The following is a 19217-nucleotide window of genomic DNA, read 5'->3' as shown; positions in this document are numbered from 1 at the left end:
TTGGGCTTAAGCAATTCTCTTGCCTCAGCCTCCCAAGTAGCTGGGACTACATGTGCATTTTGGCTGTTTTTTTGTTGTAGTTGTCATTGTTGTTTGGCAGGCCTGGGCTGGGTTTGAACTCAGCAGCCCCAGTGTATGTGGCTGGCATCATAACCGCTGAGCTACAGGCACCGAACTGCACAATATGTATTAATTTTGAAAATGTAAGGGGTCCTTTAAAGTAGGAAAAACTCATGATGTCTAACTGCTGGCTTATGAAAAAGTTCTTTGACATTGACTCATATCTGGTTTTTGCCCCATTTTTAATTTTAGCAGGTTTGTATTAGTTAAATGTTTTGAAGGAATAACTTATAGAAATTTATATTTGTTTGGGTCAGAAAAGCTCAACTTTTATTCCTTAATAATAAATGTGAATTGAATGAGCTCTTGGGTGCCCATTTTATAAGTATGTATTACTCCATACCGTCTTACAATTATTTTGGTAAATACAGGTAAACAAAGTAGTCCTCAATCAAAATATAACTTACCATTTATCCCTATGAATATAAGCACCAAATGGGGCTCTGTTCATGATATCATACTACCATTTCTATTACTTCCCCTATCTACCTTTCATAGTTATTTAAAATATATTGTTTTCCTATATTATAGATGAAGAAAATATGACAACAAAATAATTATGATACTGTTAATCAGTCATACAAGCTTAAAACATCATCTAATGTATACTGTTTTAAGTAGATTGTACCCTAATGCGTGAGGTAAGATTTTTAGAGTTATAGCAATTAAGGTTTTTTTAATTTTGTTTTTGAGACAGTCTCACTCTGTCACGAGGGCTAGAGTGTGTTGGCAACTTCATAGCTCACAGCAACCTCAAACTCTTGGGTTTATGGCTGGGTGTGGTGGCTCACGTCTGTAATCCTAACACTCTGGAAGGCCGAGGCTCACTGCCTGAGCTTACAAGTTCGAGATCAGCTTGAGCCAGAGCGAGACCTCATCTCTAAAAATAGCCAGGCACTGTGGCAGGCACCTGTAGTCTCAGCAAGAGGACTGCTTAAGCCCAAGAGTTTGAGGTTGCTGTGAGCTGTGATGGCACAGCACTCTACCAAAGGGCAACAAAATGAGACTGTCACCAAAAAAAAAAACAAAAAGAACTCTTGCACTTAAAAGTTCCTCTAGCCTCAGCCTCTCCAGTAAGCTGGGAATGCAGGCGCCCACCACAACGCCTGGCTAGGTTTTCTATTTTTAGTAGAGATAGGAGTCACACTCTTGCTCAGGCTGGTCTTGAACTTCTTAGGCTCAAGCATTTCCACCCACCTCAGCCACCCAAAGCGCTAGGATTCCAGGTGTGAGCCTCCAAGCTCCGTAGCAGTTAAATTTGATTTGGTACATGGTTGGAGCATTGTACCCATCCCTTGGTAGCTGCAGGAGATTGGCTCCAAAAAACCCTTACAAATAGCAAAATCTGCAGATGCTCATGTACCTAGTAAAATGGTATAATGTTTGCATATAATGTACACAATCCTCCCGATCCTTTATTTTTTATTTTAAGAGTCGGGGTCTTGATATGTTACTCAGGTTGGAGTATGTGATCATAGCTCACTACAGCCTCAAACTCCTGAGCCCAAGTGATTCTCTTGCCTCTGCCTCCTGAGTAGCTGGGACTGCTTGTGTGTGCTACTGTGCTTGGCTAATTTTTAAAAATTGTTCTGTAGAGACAGAATCTCATTTTGTTGCTCTGGCTGGTCTTGAGGTCTTGGTGTGAAACAATTAATCCTCCTGCCTTTGTTTTCCAGAGCGTGGGGATTATAGGTGTGAGCCACCTTGTCCACCCCTCTCATATACTTTAATCATCTCTAGATTACTTAAAATACCTAGTGTAATATAAATACTATGTAAATAGTTGTTATACTGCATTTTTAATTTTTATTAGTTTTTGTACCTTTTTTCCTTAACCATTTTGATCTGCAGGTACAGAAAGCCATCTATGCTTAATTTCTCTGAGAGTTACTTTCTTATACATTAAAACGAAGATGATACTTGCTCAAGAAACTTGTTATGAAGTGTATGTAAGAAATGGTATTGAATAGTACATGCTTAATAAACATTTTCTCCTCACCTTTTTAACTTTAGGTCTTTCTTTTCTTTTTCTTTCTTTCCCTTTTCCCTTTCCCTTCCCTTCCTTTTCCTTTTCCCTTCCCTCCCCTCCCCTCCCCTTCCTTTACCTTCCCTTTCTCTATAGCCTTTTGTAGAGTGCTATGGCATTATAGCTCACAGCAACTTCAAACTCTTAGGCTTGAACAGGCCTCTTGCCTCAGTCTCCAAGTAGCTAGGCCCACAGGTATGCCTGGCTAATTTTGCTATTTTTAGTAGAGACGGGTCTCACTCTTGTTGGGCTGTTCTCAAACAGCCTGAACTCAAGGGATCCACCACCTCAGCCTCCCAGAGTGCTAGGATTATAGGTGTGAGCCACTGCATCTGGTCATCTTACAACATTTGTAAGGAATAAAACCTTCTGCTTTTGCCTTTTTTTTTAAAAAGTGTTTTATTATTATTATTATTTTTTAATCTGTTTTTCAGAACCATAGAATGGTATATGTGGAAATTTTCCAGAAGCAAATGCTTATACAGAATGCCTGAACACAGTTTTCTTGTGTTGAACATCAAAATGTCTATAGAGAATTATTGCCAATTATTTTTATCTGTTTCAATAACCTTTGTGAATACATGTTTTCTTATCTGCACATGTGCCAGGGAACTTTGCCCAAATAATGGTGAGATATTTAAGATTAGTCAGAAACCATTGGGCTTATTGACTCTGATTTTGTATAATAAAATACAATTTTTAAATACTTGATTGTCAAACTGATGTTCCATTATCTTATTAAACTTGTAAGTTTATATTGTATACCTACTTGTGTAACAGCCACTATGCTAAACAATTGGATATATGGTAATAAGTATCATAGCTCTAGGATCTCTAGATGGGATTCAGGCTCCTGTGCAGTTCCTTATATTGTAAGGAATAGTTTTTAGGTGAATATCATATGTGTGTTTTCTAGGAAAGGATAATAGCTTTCCTCAAATTAGGTCTATGGTTATTATATATATATAAATAAGATTTTCTGTGACACAGCTTTTTATTTTATTATTATTTTTTTTATTGAGACAGGGTCTCACTTTGTTACCTTGGTAGAGTGCCGTGGCGTCATAGCTCACAGCAACCTCCAACTCTTGGGCTCAAGCAATTATCTTGCCTCAGCCTCCCAAGTAGCTGGGACTACAGGCGCGCGCCACAATGCCTGGCTATTTTTTTGTTTGTTTGTTTAGCAGGCCCGGACTGGGTTCAAACCCCACCACCTCTGGAGCATGTGGGTGGCGCCCTAACCACTGAGCTACAGGTACCTTGTGATAGGGCTTTTCAATTAGCTTTAACTCAACATAGTGGAACTACTATTGATAAACATAGTGAGCAGTCTTCTCCACGTAAATCTTACTCTTTTTGAGTGTGAAAAGCATTGTTATTTTTGCCTCTTCAAAAAGACAAGGGCTTACTTGTCATTAATATATATTTAGTATTTAAAATAATCTGAGTTAAGTAGTTCTTTCGGAGCATAATGCAAAAAATATGAGGTGTCATCTCACTTGACTAGGATGAGATAATACCTAGGATATAGTATTTAGAATTGAATGCCAAACTCCAAAGAAACGTTAATGTAGTAAAGTCCTTTATAAAAAGAATTACCAAAAATGATCGAGTGAACTGAAAATGCTTTATCTAGTAGAAATTGCTCTGTCTTCAAACATTTAAAGAATTGGTTTCTGGGGGTGGCAATGAGTACGCTCAGTGAGTAGGGCGCCGGCCCCATATACCGAGGGTGGTGGGTTCAAACCCAGCCCCGGCCGAACTGCAACAAAAAAATAGCTGGGCGTTGTGGCGGGCGCCTGTGGTCCCAGCTGCTTGGGAGGCTAAGGCAAGAGAATCGCGTAAACCCAAGAGCTGGGGGTTGCTGTGAGCCGTGTGACGCCACTGCACTCTACCGAGGGCAGTAAAGTGAGACTCTGTCTCTACAAAAAAAAAAAAAAAAAGAATTGGTTTGTGGAAGAGTATCTTTTTCAAGAATAGAGCTAGGGTCACTGGAAAGCAAAACTGAGCTTGATAAAAGTAAAGAATGCTTGGTTTTTAAAATTTTTTAAATGTTGAGGCTGAGTAGATTAAAGTACAATGGTGTGCTACAGCTCACTGTCTCACTCTGCTTCAGCATCCTGGGACTGTACTGCTAATTAGCTGGACTATGCTTGGCTAATTTGTTAAGTTTTTTGTAGGTTCAAAGTCTTGCTAAGTTGCACAGGCTGGTCTCAAACTCCTGGCCTCGAGGGATCCTCCTCCTCAGCCTTGCAAATGCTAGGTAGGATTAAAGGCAAGAGCCATTACACAGCCAACATTTACATTTTTATATTCCAGAGACATGATTGTCTTAAGGCTGATAGATACCGTCTAAAGTATTTTCTAATTAAACTTACTAGGATATGATAAGTGGAGTTTTTAAGGAGGCATTACTCTTTTTAGCAAGAAATTTCTTCCTTTTTTTGCTTTTTTGAAGTTTCTGGCTGGGGCTGGGTTTGAACCCGCCACCTCCAGCATATGGGGTCGGTGCCCTACTCCTTTGAGCCACAGGCACCGCCCAGCAAGAAATTTCTTTAGAAGCTCAAGTGATAAAGAGCAATTGAAACAAATAGGGTTTTGACTTTTTCGTTTAACAGGTTACATTTAGGAATTAACTAGTGAACATTATTTTTTACTTGTGAATGCTTAACCCTCCTCCTTTTACTTAAAATAATTTCTTTAAAGTAACACTGTAATTTTCTTGGAGGTCACCTGGCATCAGAAACAAATTACTGCCTTAAAAGATGATATTATAACAAAAAATATCTAGTCTTTAGAATTCTGTTTTGTCAAGCCAGTAGTTTGCCTTTGTACTGATTGCTAAATCTAGAAATATAACTGAACTTTACAACTTAAATGGAATATTTTTGTAAAGATTTGAATCCACCGTAAAGGGGATGTTACACCTATTTGATCTTCTAGTGAAAATTTACTAACATAACATCGTCACAGTTTTAAAACTTCTACTGTTAAGTAGCAATCTCCATTTTTGCTTGTTGCAAGATTAATAATGTGTTTATGGTGTGAATAAATAGGAAGTAGTTAATTCATATGTAAAGAATTATAGGCTCTGTGCCCATAGCACAGTGGTTACAGCGCCAGCCACATACACGAAGGTGGCGGGTTTGAACCTGGCTAGCTAACCAACAATGACAACTGCAACAGAAAATGGCCGGGCGTTGGGCCGGGCTCCTGTAGTCCCAGCTACTTGGGAGACTGAGGCAGGAGAATCGCTTGAGCCCAGGAGTTTGAGGTTGCTGTGAGCTGTGACGTCACGGCACTCTGCAGAGGGAGATACAGACTCTGTCTCCAAAAAAAAAGAATTATATTTTAAGGCTGAGTGCGGTGGCTCAAATCTGTAATCTTAACAATTAGGAGGATCACCTGAGGCCAGGAGTTTGAGACTAGCCTGAGCAACATAGTGAGACCCCCCCTCTCTACAAAAATTAAAAATTAGGACATGGTGGTTCACGCCTGTAGTCCTAACTACTCAGGAGACTGGGGCAGGAGCCTGAGAGTTGGAGGTTGCAGTTAGCTATGATGCTGCTACTGTATTCTAGCATAGGCAACAGAGTGAGACCTTATCTCTAAAAAAGAGGAGAGAATTTTGTTTTAAGTTGAAATGAGATTTAGTGTATGGTTTACAAAACATTAAAAGTTAAATTTTAGGGCCAGGTGAAGTAGCTTAGAACTGTATAATCCCAGCATTCTAGGAGGCAGAGGAGGGAGGATTGCTTGAGCTCACAAGATTGAGACCAGCCTAAGCAAGTCTTCTAAAAAAAATAGAAGAATTAGCTGATGATGTGGCACATATCTGAAGTGCCAGCTACTTCAGAGGCTGAAGCAAGAGGATTGTGCGAGCTTAGGAATTTGAGGTTGCTGTCAGCTATGATGCCACAACTCTCTACCCAGGGCATAGAGTAAGAGTCTGTCTCAAAAAGAAAGAAAGAAAGAAAAAGAATTAAGTTTTATAGAACCACGTTAAAGTTTGAACATTTTGACTTAGGAAAATGATAATTTTTTATGGTTTAACCAAGTACTATAATAGGTTTCAATAATAAAACTATTAAATTTCTAGCCAATTTCCTACCTGTTCCAATTGCCACAGAAGTATATGTTATTGTTATTGTAATTGTATCTCTAATTTATGTTTCAATGAAAGAAGATGAAGGCACAAAGACTTTTTTTTTCCATTGGATTAAATAACATGTCACAAGTAATATCATTTATCTTAAGGTATGTGTCAGTAGTTTCTTTAGAAATGAAAAAGATAAAATAGATGCAAATATGACAAAGTGGTAATATTTGGATATTAAATATGAAAGAATTTTAGCAAAAATACCCATCTTAGATCAAACTCCATCAGTGCTTCTTCAGGATCAGGGAGGATTTACAGAAAGCACTATGTACTATTGGGCAGTTACTTCATAAAGAATATATACTTAAGGTCAGTATATTAAAAAGTGTTCAATATCATTCATCAGAGAATTTCCAGTTAAAATCATAATGAGGTTCCAGTTTACTTTCCGTGGAATTATTGTAGTGAAAATGACTTACAACACCAAATATGTTAGCAAGGATATGAACTCTTAGACATTATTGATGGAAATGTAAAATAATGCAATCACTTGGGAAACAGTTTGACAGTTTCTTAAAATGTTAACTGTTGTTACATAACCCATCAGTTTCACTCCTGGGTATTTATATTAGAGAAGTGAACACATATCTATGAAAAGCCTTGTACACATGAAAGAATGTTCATAGCATCTCTGTACTAAACAATGCTCATATAGTGAATTACTACTAAAGCAATAAAAAGAAATGGCCTATGATACTATACGGAATCCTTATGTGTGAGAGAAGCCAAAAAATGCATAGTGTTTGATTCTGTTTAAGTTCTGGAGTTAAGAAAACTAATAATCGATGGTTATAGTGATCAAAACTGATTTCTTCTTGCTTTGGTATGGAGAGGGATTGAGTAGGAAAGGATAGGAGGGAATGTGTTGTATTAATAATATTCCTTATCGTGATTGTGGTATGGATTTTACAGTATGTGCATTTGTCAGAACTCATGAACTTAATGGTTAATACATATTTATTTCATAATATATAAATTATACCTCAATGAAAGTATTTTAAAAATTAGTAATGGCCTGACAGTCATTTTCAAGAGGCTGAATTCTTTTTCTTTTTTGAGACAGTGTCACTATGTTACCCTCAGTAGAGTGCAGTAGCATCACAGCTCACAGCAACATCAAACTCTTGAGCTTAAGTGATTCTCTCGCCTCAGCCTCCTGAGTAGCTGGGATGACAGGCACCCACCACGATGCCTGGCTATTTTTTGTTGCATTTGTCATTTTGCTGGATTTGAACCCGCCAGCCTGGGTGTATGTGGCTGGAACACGCACTCAGCTGTGAGCACCCATCACAATGCCCAGCTATTTTTTTTTTTTTTTTTTTGTCATTGTTGTTTGGCAGGCCCGGGCTGGGTTTGAACCCGCCGGCCCGGATGTATATGGCTGGTGCCTTAGCTGCTGAGCTACAGGTTCTGAGCCATAAATAATATTGTACAATTTTCATATACCCATAATTACAAACTCTGTCAAGATATTTCTAAGCCTAATATATGTAATCTACTGATTTAGTACGGTGATTATGATGGGCTGTAAAGTCAGACTATCTGGAATTCAGTTTTGATAAATTATATTGTGACCCTAGGCAAATTACTGTGCCTCTCTATGCCCTCAGTTTCCTTAATTTGGTACCTATTTAATTAGATTATGCTGGACTTGTATGAGCTAGTTCATATAAAGCTCTTAGAGTAGTGCCTGAAACATAATAACATATTCACTAATTTTAACATCTCATATTAATAATACTGCTGTTGGTATTACTAAATAATTAATACCTCTCTTCAGTTTTCTTAGCCCCAATAAAACTTTCTTTTTTGCCTACTAAATAATTTGGAATTCATACCAAAAAGTTGGAATATTGTTGCTGAATCCTAGAATCATATATTACCAATACTTAATGAAAGATTTGTTATATTTACACTGTGCTGTGCTCTGTAGATGTATATGTGCTCCCATCTCTTAAGGAGTTCTCCTTGTAGAAGCAAGCTACAGGGAAATAGTACCCAATACAGTGTAAAGTTGTCTTTGATAGATATCATCCAAGGGTGCTGTGGAAGAGCCAGCTATGTAGCCTGTACTTGGCAGAAGTTGTTTCCTATGCTTGACTTTTTTTTGTTTTGTCTCAGGTATTTTGTTGTTGTTGTTGTTGTTGTTTTGACACAGAGTCTCACTATGTCACTCTTGGTAGAGTGCTATGGCGTCACAGCTCACAGCAACCTCCAACTCTTGGGCTTAAGCTGTTCTCTTGCCTCAGCCTCCCAAGTAGCTGGGACTACAGGAGCCTGCCACAACGCCTTGCTGAATTATTTTTTTACTGAATTGGGCCCTTAGTTCAATTGCTTCTGAAGAGTTTAGCACCCATTACTAACCCAAACTGTGAACAGCTCTCAGGCTGGGAGAAATCATATTTAACGATATAATGGTTAGGATGACATGTTCCATTTCTAGGTTTCTAGATTAACTTAAGGCAGTAGTTCTCAACCTTCCTAATGTGGTGGCCCTTTAATACAGTTCCTGTGAGTCTCGACCCACAGGTTGAGAACCGCTGACTTAAGGTATAGCTAGGAAAATACGAGCATTTAGAATCTTTTTAAAATCTGTTACAATGTGCCTGAAACTGAGTTTCTAACCTTTCCACGCCAGTACATTTGTCTCATCTTTATTAGCAGCCACATCCTCTCAGGGCTTGGGTGCAAACCTTGGGCATATCCTTGACTCTACTCATTTTCTCACTCCATATTCATGCTATCCTCAAATCCAATCAGCTGTCCATGCAGAAGGAGATCATTGCTCTACGTTCTATTTAACTCCAGTTCTATTTAACTATTTTTCTTACCAAAAGAAACTTGTACTCATTAGCAGTTACTCTCCGTTCTCCTTTTTCTCATCTTTTGGCAGCAATTAGTCTTCGATTTTTATAATTTCCCTGTTCTCAACGTTTCATATACATAGAATCATAGAATCATACAATATGTACCCTTTGTGTCTGGCCTCTTTCTGATAGCAGATTTATAAGGTTCACCCATGTAGTATAAATCAGAACATCATTTTTATGGCTTTACAATATTCCTTTATGTGGATACACCAGATAATGTTTATTCTTTCTATGCTTGCAAAGAGTAATTGGAGTTAGCCATGGGGAACACATTACAGGATAAGGGAACAAAGCACAATCGCCTGACATCCCAAGAGAGTGTGGTATTTTGGAGACATACATCTGATTTAATATGCCTGATGAAAGGAAATGGCTTGGAGAACAGAAAGCAAGGAAGGGAGGTAGGGCAGGGGCAAAACAACTATATTGTTAAGAGTCCAGAGTCTGAAAGAGTCTGTACATAATGTTAAGAAATTTGGGTGAGTGGTGCGGCGCCTGTGGCTCAGTGAGTAGGGCGCCAGCCCCATATGCCGAGGGTGGCATGTTCAAACCCGGCCCCGGCCAAACTGCAACAAAAAAATAGCCAGGTGTTGTGGCGGGCACCTTTAGTCGCAGTTGCTCAGGAGGCTGAGGCAAGAGAATCGCGTAAGCCCAAGAGTTAGAGGTTGCTGTGAGCCGTGTGATGCCACGGCACTCTACCCGAGGGCGGTACAGTGAGACTCTGTCTCTACAAAAAAAAAGAAAAAAGAAATTTGGGTGTGATTTGAATATATGCATATTTATTAAAATTTCTTCTATGTCAAAGTTAGGATTTAAAAGTAATTATTTTCCCTAGCACACTAAATCTAATTGATCAAAGTAGGAGAAACCCAAAGAAGGTAGTTTTCTTTTTCTTTTTCTTTTTCTTTTTTTTGAGACAGAGTCTCAAGCCATTGCCCTGACTAGAGTGCTGTGACGTCATAGCTCACAGCAACCTCAAAGTCTTGAGCTTAAGTGATTCTCTTCCCTCAACCTCCCAAGCAGCTGGGACTACAGGTGCCCACCACAATGCCCAGCTACTTTTTGTTGTTGTTGTTGCTGTTGTTGTTATTGTTGTTTGGCAGGCCCGGGCTGGGTTCAAACCTGCCAGCCTCAGTACATGTGGCCGGCACCCTACCCACTGAGCTACAGGCGCCACCCAAGGTAGTTTTCTGTTCTCATATACTAATTACTACTTTAGGCTTGTGTTTAAATATGTCAATCAGGTTAAAAGTCTTTTAGGGAGTGTTGCTGGGATTTTTCCTCCCTTTTTCCCTCCCATTCTATCACCCAGGCTCTAGCGCAGTGTCATGATCATAACTCACTGTACATACTTCTGGGCTCAAGGGATCCTCCTGCCTCAGCCTTCTGAGTAAGTAGGACTAACTGCTCGGCCATGTGCCCTGCCAGTTTCTTCTTACTTTTTGTCCAGACAAGGTCTTGCTGTATTTCTCAGGCTGATCTCAAACTCCTGGCCTAAAGTCATCCTCCCATCTTGGCCTCCTAAATTGCTGGGATAGGTTGAGCCACAGTACTATACTGTTTATCTTTGTGTGCTTATATATATGAACATGTATGCCCAATCCCATACACAATAAATGGTTGCCATTTTAATTTCTTAGAGGTGTGTATCAGTAGAGATTTTAGTGCTTTCCTTAGGAGGCCAATTTAATAATATTCAAGAGAATTCAGTCTTTCTTTTTATAGATAATAAAACTGAGGTCTTGTGAGGACATGACTTGTCCGGAGGCACATAGCCATCTAGTTTAGGAAGAAGGAATTCATTCATTCATTAAACATTTCTTTTAGAGCCTGCTTAATAAGGTAGAGTCCCTATTCTCAAGGGGTAGAGTCTAACTGGCATAGAGATGAAAAGGGAAAGGAGGGGAGGGGACATGTGTGACATAACAAACAAGGAGTCATTTCATCTCGACAGTATTCACTTTGAATTAGAGGTATTTATACAGTGCTTTGAAAACACAGATGGGGGCATCTCTGTGCTGATTAATTAACCTAGTTGGCAGATCTAGAACTAAGTTTCCCGGCTCTTGGTCCAGGGTTTGCTTTTCATTTTTACCCTCACATACTACTTATCTGAGCAGGGGAAACATACAAGTGAGTTTTGTCGTTTTTAATTAGCATTTAAATTAACCATACTAGAACTTTGCTTTTGCTAGTAAACATAAAGAATGTATAGATTAGATTTTTATTTATTTGGCATTCTATGGTTTTCAGTCAAGTTAAATTCCCTGCTTGTAATTATGTATTATAATTGACAAAAAAAAATCAGCAACCTAAATACTTGTGTGTTTTTTGTTTTTTTTAAAAGGCCGGGGCTAGGTTTGAACCTGCCACCTCTGGCATGTGGGACCGGCGCCCTACTCCTTGAGCCACAGGTGCCGCCCCTAATACTTGTGTTTTTGAACTGTGTTCTTAGGACTGACTTCTGTTTTTTTTTTTTTTGTTTGTTTGTTTTTTGTAGAGACAGAGTCTCACTTTATGGCCCTCGGTAGAGTGCCATGGCCTCACACAGCTAACAGCAACCTCCAACTCCTGGGCTTAAGTGATTCTCTTGCCTCAGCCTCCTGAGTAGCTGGGACTACAGGCGCCCGGCTATTTTTTGGTTGCAGTTTGGCCGGGGCCAGGTTTGAACCCGCCACCCTCGGTATATGGGGCCGGCACTTTACCGATTGAGCCACAGGCACCGCCCAGGACTGACTTTTGGATCAATAGTTAAACTTTCCCAGCACGCTTAAATTATATTGATCCAAAAAAAGAGTAAAAAAAAAGAATATACTTATGGTGCTTTGAACTTCTTCTGAAAATAATTTAATTAATAATCCTTAAGAATTTTCATGGCATGCCTAAGATCTCACGGCACAAGGTTGAAAATCACTGCCAGGGCTGGGTGTGGTGGCTCACACCTGTAATCACAGCATTCTGGGTGGCCAAGACGGGCAGGCAGATCGTATGAGCTCACTGAGTTTGAACCCAGCGTGAGCTAGACTGAGACCTCATTTCTAAAAATGGCCAGGCATTGTGGTGGGAGCCTGTAGTCCCAGCTACTCGCGAGGCTGAGGCAAGAGAATCACTTGAGCTCAAAAGTCTGAGGATGCTGTGAGCTAAGATGCCCTGGCACTCTACCAGGTGCAACAAAGTGAGATTCTGTCCCCCCTTCCCCCCAAAAGAAAGAAAATCATTGCCTTGGAGACTATATTCTACTTATAAAAGTTATCAAATTTTTATTTTTATTTAATTTTGTTCCTAGTTTTCTTTTAAACCAAAAAGATTTTCATTGCCTTTTTAATCAGTAGAGAGAATAATCTTAAGGTTCCTCTTTGGAGAACAGTGTATTTTAGTATGTATTTTTCTTAATACTTATTTTAAAATTCAAGATAAATTAGGGCTAGCTATACTGATGGTTTGGTTGTTCTTAAGGTATTTTTCTTTTTTTAAATTTTAATTTATAATAGGTTTTATTCAGAAAGTTCTTTAAAATAGGAGAAAGATTTTTATGCTGTCTTATTTTTTTCCTTGTTTAGAAATCGAAACGAGTTGGCTGAGACTCTCGCACTCCTGAAAGCACAAATTGATCCTGTACTGTTGAAAAGCTCTAGTCAAGACAACTCTTCACGGGAAAGTCCCAGCTTAGAAGATGAGGAGACTAAAAAAGAGGAAGAAACACCTAAACAAGGTTTTTTTGTGTTTTGTTTTGCTTTGTTTTGTAATCTCCTCTATCTTCCACTCCTCTTCCCAACTATATAATTCTGAATTTCTATCTCAATTTGAAAAATTGGGAGCATTCCTAGAAAAGGAAGTTGATTTTTCTTTTTACAGAAAAAAGGCAAAAAACCATGAAATATGTTGCTCTTTTACATAGGACATTTTAAAAATCTTACTCAAAGATGTTCGAATTAGCAAAACTTAGTATTTCTTACTAGTTTGAGAATGTTAAGACATTTAATGAGCTGTTGTTTATTGTGTCAAAGTATATATAACATAAACCTGATCATTTTAGCCATATTTCAGCATTTGGTTTTGTGGCATAAAGTACATCCACGTTGTTGTGCCGCACCTACCTGTCATCATCATTCATCTCCACAGTTTGTTTCATCTTCCCCAGCTGGAACCCTCTACCTCTTAAACACTAACTCCCTGTTTTCCCTTCCCCTCAACCTTTGGCATCTACCATTCTACGTTTTTATGACACAGAGTCTTATTATGTCACCCTTGGTAGAGTGTCATGGCATCACAGCTCACAGCAACCTCAAACTCTTGGTTTTAAGCGATTCTCTTGCCTCAGCCTCCCAAGTAGCTGGGACTACAGGCGCCCGCCACAATGTCTGACTATTTTTGTTGTTGTTGTCACTGGCCAGGTTCGAACCCGCCACCCTCAGTGCATGTGGCCAGTGCCGTAACCACTGTGCTACAGGCGCCAAGCCCCATTCTACTTTTTGTCTCCATGAATTTTACCACTCTAGGAACCTCACGTCAGAGGAATCAAATAATATTTGTCCTTTTGTGATGAGCTTATTTCACTTAGTATCTTCAAAATATGTCAGAATCCTCTTCCTTGTTAATAATATTAAGTTACTGAATAATATTCCATTGTTTGTATATACCACATTTTGTTTATCAAATCATTCATCACTGCACACTTGAGTTATCCCCACTTTTGGACATTGTGAATAACACTCTTGTGAACATGGATATACAAATTACAAATATTTCTTCGAGTCCCTGCTTTCCCTTCCTTTATATACAGAAGTGGAATTAGTGGATCATGTGGTAATTTTGTGTTTAATTTTCTTTTTTGCTTTTTGACATAGTCTCACTATTTTCCCCTCGGTAGAATACCATGGCATCACAGCTCACAGCAACCTCAAACTCTTGGGCTTAAGCGATTCTCTTGCCTCAGCCTCCCAAGTAGCTGGGACGACAGGCACCCACCACAATGCCCGGCTATTTTTTGTTGCATTTGTCATTGCTGTTTAGCGACCCAGGCTGGGTTTGAACCTACCAGCCTGGGTGTATGTGGCTGGAACACGCACTCAGCTGTGGGCACTGCAGAATTGCTATACTGTTTTCCATAGCAGTTGCAACATTTTGCATCTGATCAGCAGTGCCTAAGGACTCCCAATTTTTTTGCATCCTCACCAATGCTTACTTTTTCTTTTCTTTCTTTCTTTCTTTTTATTTTTAAGAGACAGAGTTTCACCTAATCACCCTTGGTAGAGTGCCGTGAACATCACAGCTCACAGCAACCTTCAACTCCTGGACTTAGGTTATTCTATTGCCTCAGCCTCCTGAGTAGCTGGAACTGCAGGCGCCTGCCACAATGCCTGGCTAATTTTTTTTTTTGTTGCAGTTTGGCCAAGGCCGGGTTCAAACTCTTCACCCTGAGTATATGGGGCTGGTGCCCTACCCACTGAGCCATAGGCACTGCCCTACTTTTTTTTTATATTAGCCATTTTAATGAGTATAAAGTAGAATTTCACTGTAGTCATTAGTCACTCATGACAAGCGATTTTGAGCATCTTTTCAAGTATTTATTGGCCATTTGTCTATCTTCTTGGGGAAAATGTTTATTCAGATCTTTTGTCTTTTTTTAAATTGGGTTCTTTTTTTGTTATTGTTACATTTTGCAAACTATTAAATCTATGATTATAATTTTTTTGTTTTTTGAGACAAGTGTCTCACTATGTCTCCCTAGGTTAGAGTGCTGTGGCGTCACAGCTCACAGTAACCTCAAACTCTTGGGCTTAAGTGATTCTCTCACCTCAGCTTTGGGACTACAGTTGCCCACCACAATGCTCAGCTACTTTTTGGTTGTAGTTGGCCTGGGCTGGATTCGAACCTGCCAGCTCTGGTGTATGTTGCTGGCGCCCTAGCCACTGAGCTACAGGCACTGAGCCTATGATTACAATTTTTAAACTTGATTTCTGACTGAGTTTTTTAGTGTCCTCAACTTAGCAGATCAAATTCCAGCCTTTCTAGGAGGCAGAACTGAGTCTTTTTTTTTTTTTTGAGACAGAGCCTCAAGCTGTCGCCCTGGGTAGAGCGCTGTTGCATCACAGCTCACAGCAACCTCCAACTCTTGGCTTAAGCCATTCTCTTGCCTCAGCCTCCCAAGCAGCTGGGAGTACAGGCACCTGCCACAATGCCCAACTGTTTGTCTTTTTTTGTTATAGTTGTCGTTTGGCAGGCCCGAGCTGGATTCAAACCCACCAGCTCTGGTGTATGTGGCTGGCACCTTAGCCACTTGAGCTACAGGCGCCAAGCCTGAACTGAGTCTTAATCTCTTTAAAAGGAAAGAAACCAACTAAAATTTGGGCTAACATATTTTAGCTAATATTTGATAGCAAAACCTTTTAATGACAAAAGAATGAATTTCCTTTCCTTACCATGTTTTCTTCCTTTGCTTTTTAGTTTGCATATACTGACTGGAACTTAAAAATATGTGGTCTTCCTTTATTTGATGCTTTGAGGAAGCCATTTTTAAAGCATCTTTTATCTGCAAGCATTACTTGAAAATAAGGAAATATTCCTTTTCATGTAGTATATGTATTAAGCATTGCTTTTTATCCAAAATCCTGATTATTGCCCTCTTTATGTCATTTTATATGATTTCAAAATTCTTCTATTTGTAAGTCAGATTTCTGAGTTGAAAGTTTCTTTTTCTATATGTGAAAGTTCAATTAGTTGGCTACTTCAGTAAAGCATAATAAATTTTAAAGTAGTCTGAGCTGCCCATTGAATTTCCAGACTTTTTTTAGACTTACTATTATTTGTTCATTTGGTCATTCACTTTGGTCATTCATTCATGTTTGCTTATTCCCAAACACAGTTAAAATCAAAAGCAGAGAAAATGTGAATTAGAAATAAGCCCAATAGACATTTAATAGGCAATTATTTCTGTTAGGAGACCTTAAATTTGACCCTGTCTTAAAGGGAGACTCATTGTGCAGTTTGAAGTAGATGGAAAACAAAGCAAACTTTTCAGTAAAGTAAAGCTCTTCCTATTATTTAATGCTAAAATTTCTTTGTGGGACCTCATAGTAGTGGATGGGGGATTTCAGCAATAACAACAGCTAACATTTATTGGGCACATCCTGTTTTCTTTGCAGTCTACCAAATGCTACATATGGATTTTCATTTAATCCTCATAGCAACTTTTTGAGGTAACTACTGTTATTATTATTTCAATTTTACAGTTGAGGAAAGTGGGACATTTATAAAGTTGCCCTCAGGTCATTTACATAATAAAGTGTCAGAGCCTAAATTTGAGCCCTAAACATGCTAAAGCCTGTGCTCTTTAACTAGAATGATGTAGAGTAGCATGTCTCAAACTTTAATTTGGTTGTTATTCACCTAGGGAACTTTTTAACATACAGAATCTTATGAAATAGATCTTGGCTGTTTGCTGATTGACCATTTCAGCGAAGACCCATGTAATGCTGATACCACTCACTGGTCGGAGGGCCATACTCTGAGTAGCAAGGTTTATATAGTCAATATTCCCCTAACTTCTGAAACATATGCACCAAAGTCTTTTATAACTGTTTCTGAAAACATTTCTCAATGAATGCAGATGTTATAACTCTCAGATAACTAAAGAGAAAAAGGTCTGTGGGGGAGGATCACATCTCTTTTGGAAAAGTAGAGGAGGAAGAGCAGGATATTCAATTTTCTCTGTTTTCTTCCCTTTTAAATAGGACATCTCAGTTTCTCTTGCTCTAACAAAAAAATGTTTCTTATCCACTACGTTCATTCGTTAAATCAGTATTTGTTGTATACCTTCTTTGTGCTAGGCAAGATTTTAGTCATGGAGTTCAGTAAGCAAAGCAGACTGAATTCCTTGCTTTTGTATAATGTGCACTATACTGGATAAAATAGTAACACTTAACACCATTTTACCATATGCTGATGTTATTTTAAGTGCTTTACATATATTAAGTCATATTATCCTCACAAAAATACATACTAAGTAGTGTCATATTATAATTTACTTCCTTTTTTCCAGTTAAGGCAAATAAGACAAAGAGCCATTTAAGTAACTTTTTTTTTTTTTTTTTAATTAAGACAGAGCCTCACTCTGTGCTCAGGGTGGAGTGCTGTAGTGTCATAGCTCACAGCTACTTCAACTTCTTAGGCTTAGGAGTTCCTCTTGCCTCAGCCCAAGTAGCTGGGACTACAGGCACCTGCCACAATGCCTGGCTAGTTTTTCTATTTAGTAGAGACAGGGTCTCATTCTTGCTCAGGCTGGTCTCCAACTCCAGACCTCAACCACTCCACCTGCTGTGTCCTCCCAGAGTGCTAGGATTACCCATAAGAGCCACCACACTGGGCCTTAAGTAATTTTCTTAAGGTCACACAGCCTGTTAGTTGCAAACCCAATATTCAGACCTTGGCTGTCTGTTTCTGGAGTCCCCATGCACATTTGATGCTGCACTTGAATATAATTTTAACTCCTCTGTCCTCTCAGATGTTATTATTGTAATGTATTCCATGGCAAGATCAAAGAAATATGATTCTGGTTTATTATTTTAATTACTTTGAGGTATAAAAAACATTATTGTTGGGCAGTGTTACAAGGGGTCAACTAAAATAGAAAGGAGTAGGTTGAAAGCTGGAAATAGTACCTGGGAATGTCTAACACACTGGTAAAGCAAAGTGTGTTAAAAGTTAAGTGTGGCTGTATATTTGGATGTCAGGCAGCAAGATATAAAAATAAATAGGCACAGTAGAGAGAATAAACAGCCATTCTTATTTTTGCAGCTAAAATAGATTTTTCTTTAATCATTAGTTAAATTGTCATGCCTGTATCTAACCTTGGTAAGAAAAAACAATTTTTTTTTTGTATAGGTGCCAAGGAGAAATGTATTATCTATAAAAGTGGGTAAAACGTGGGTAAAAATGGCAGCATGGGCTTGGCGCCTGTAGCTCAAGCAGCTAAGGTGCCAGCCACATACACAAAATGGCAGCATGCAACCTAGAAAATCCACCAGCTACAAAATTAAGTTGGTTTTGTCTCAAAGATAATTAGAATTTCCTTCTAAAAAAATCTAAATTCCCTAGACTGACCTTCAGAATCTCATAATCTAGCTTCTCTCTTTCTAGCATTAACTCCTATTTCTTACATAAATATGGGTTCCAGGTTATTCAGATGCTTTTATTTCCTCTATGTGTCTTGGGCTTTCCTCTGTGTCTTAATGCTGTTCTCTCCCTCAGATATTGTTTCCCCCTCTGTGAAAAATCTGGTTATACTTGATTGGCTATCTGAAATCCCCCTTCCTGATCCCTTTTCTAGGACTTTCTTTATATCACTTTTATCTCACTTATATTAGGGCCAGGCATGAAGCTCTCAAATACTTGAATTGTTATTCTTTTAACTCTGGTAGATTCACAAATAAATGTTAAGTATCATTTAAACCCTTGTCTGGCTCTTTAAGATCCAGTATGTCAATTCAGGTAGTACACTACCTGGATGTTATTGAGCTTATAGAATGATGTGAAATTAATGTCTATTTTTTTTACTTTATTTTAGGCACTGCATTTTAATTTAGAAGGGACCAAATAGTTAAAAACCAACTTAAGTGGAAAAACAAAGTTGAGGGAAACTCAACTACCTTTTCTTGTGTTCTTTTTTTTTTTTCCTACTAATTGGGGAAAGACCATCCATTTGTCAACTTTTATGGTCATATACATCAATCTACATGTACACAGATAAGGGAATGTTGTTTTAGAATTTCTTGTCGAGAATTTGTAACTCACAGATCTAACGTGGCACAGAAACTTGTTTTAGTTTGTATAGTGCTGCTTTGTTTTTAATAAAGCAAAGATCAAATTCACCATTTTAAAGTATAGTTTAGTGGTTTTAGTACATTCACAGTGTTGTGCAATCATAAGCAGTATCTAATTTCAGAACATTTCCATCATCCCACAAAGAAGCTATCTGCTCATTTGATAGTCACTCACCATTTCTCCTTTCCTCCAGGACCCAGAAACCATTAATCTACTTTGT

The 19217-nt window shown here is 38.6% G+C and overlaps 1 protein-coding gene across 1 annotated transcript in view; it reads left to right on the top strand.

The window, feature by feature from the left end:
- The window catches only part of RSF1 (remodeling and spacing factor 1), a 198888-nt gene that overhangs the window by 113698 nt on the left and 65973 nt on the right, over positions 1-19217 (top strand). The window contains exon 5 of the mRNA XM_053561132.1: positions 12736-12887. Within this exon, the coding sequence (XP_053417107.1) occupies positions 12736-12887 (152 nt within the window). The remainder of the gene's footprint in view (positions 1-12735; positions 12888-19217) is intronic.

Source organism: Nycticebus coucang, chromosome 14, assembly GCF_027406575.1.
Source record: "Nycticebus coucang isolate mNycCou1 chromosome 14, mNycCou1.pri, whole genome shotgun sequence".
In the NCBI taxonomy this organism is placed as follows: domain Eukaryota; kingdom Metazoa; phylum Chordata; class Mammalia; order Primates; family Lorisidae; genus Nycticebus; species Nycticebus coucang.
This window is presented reverse-complemented; position numbering and strand designations above follow the sequence as displayed.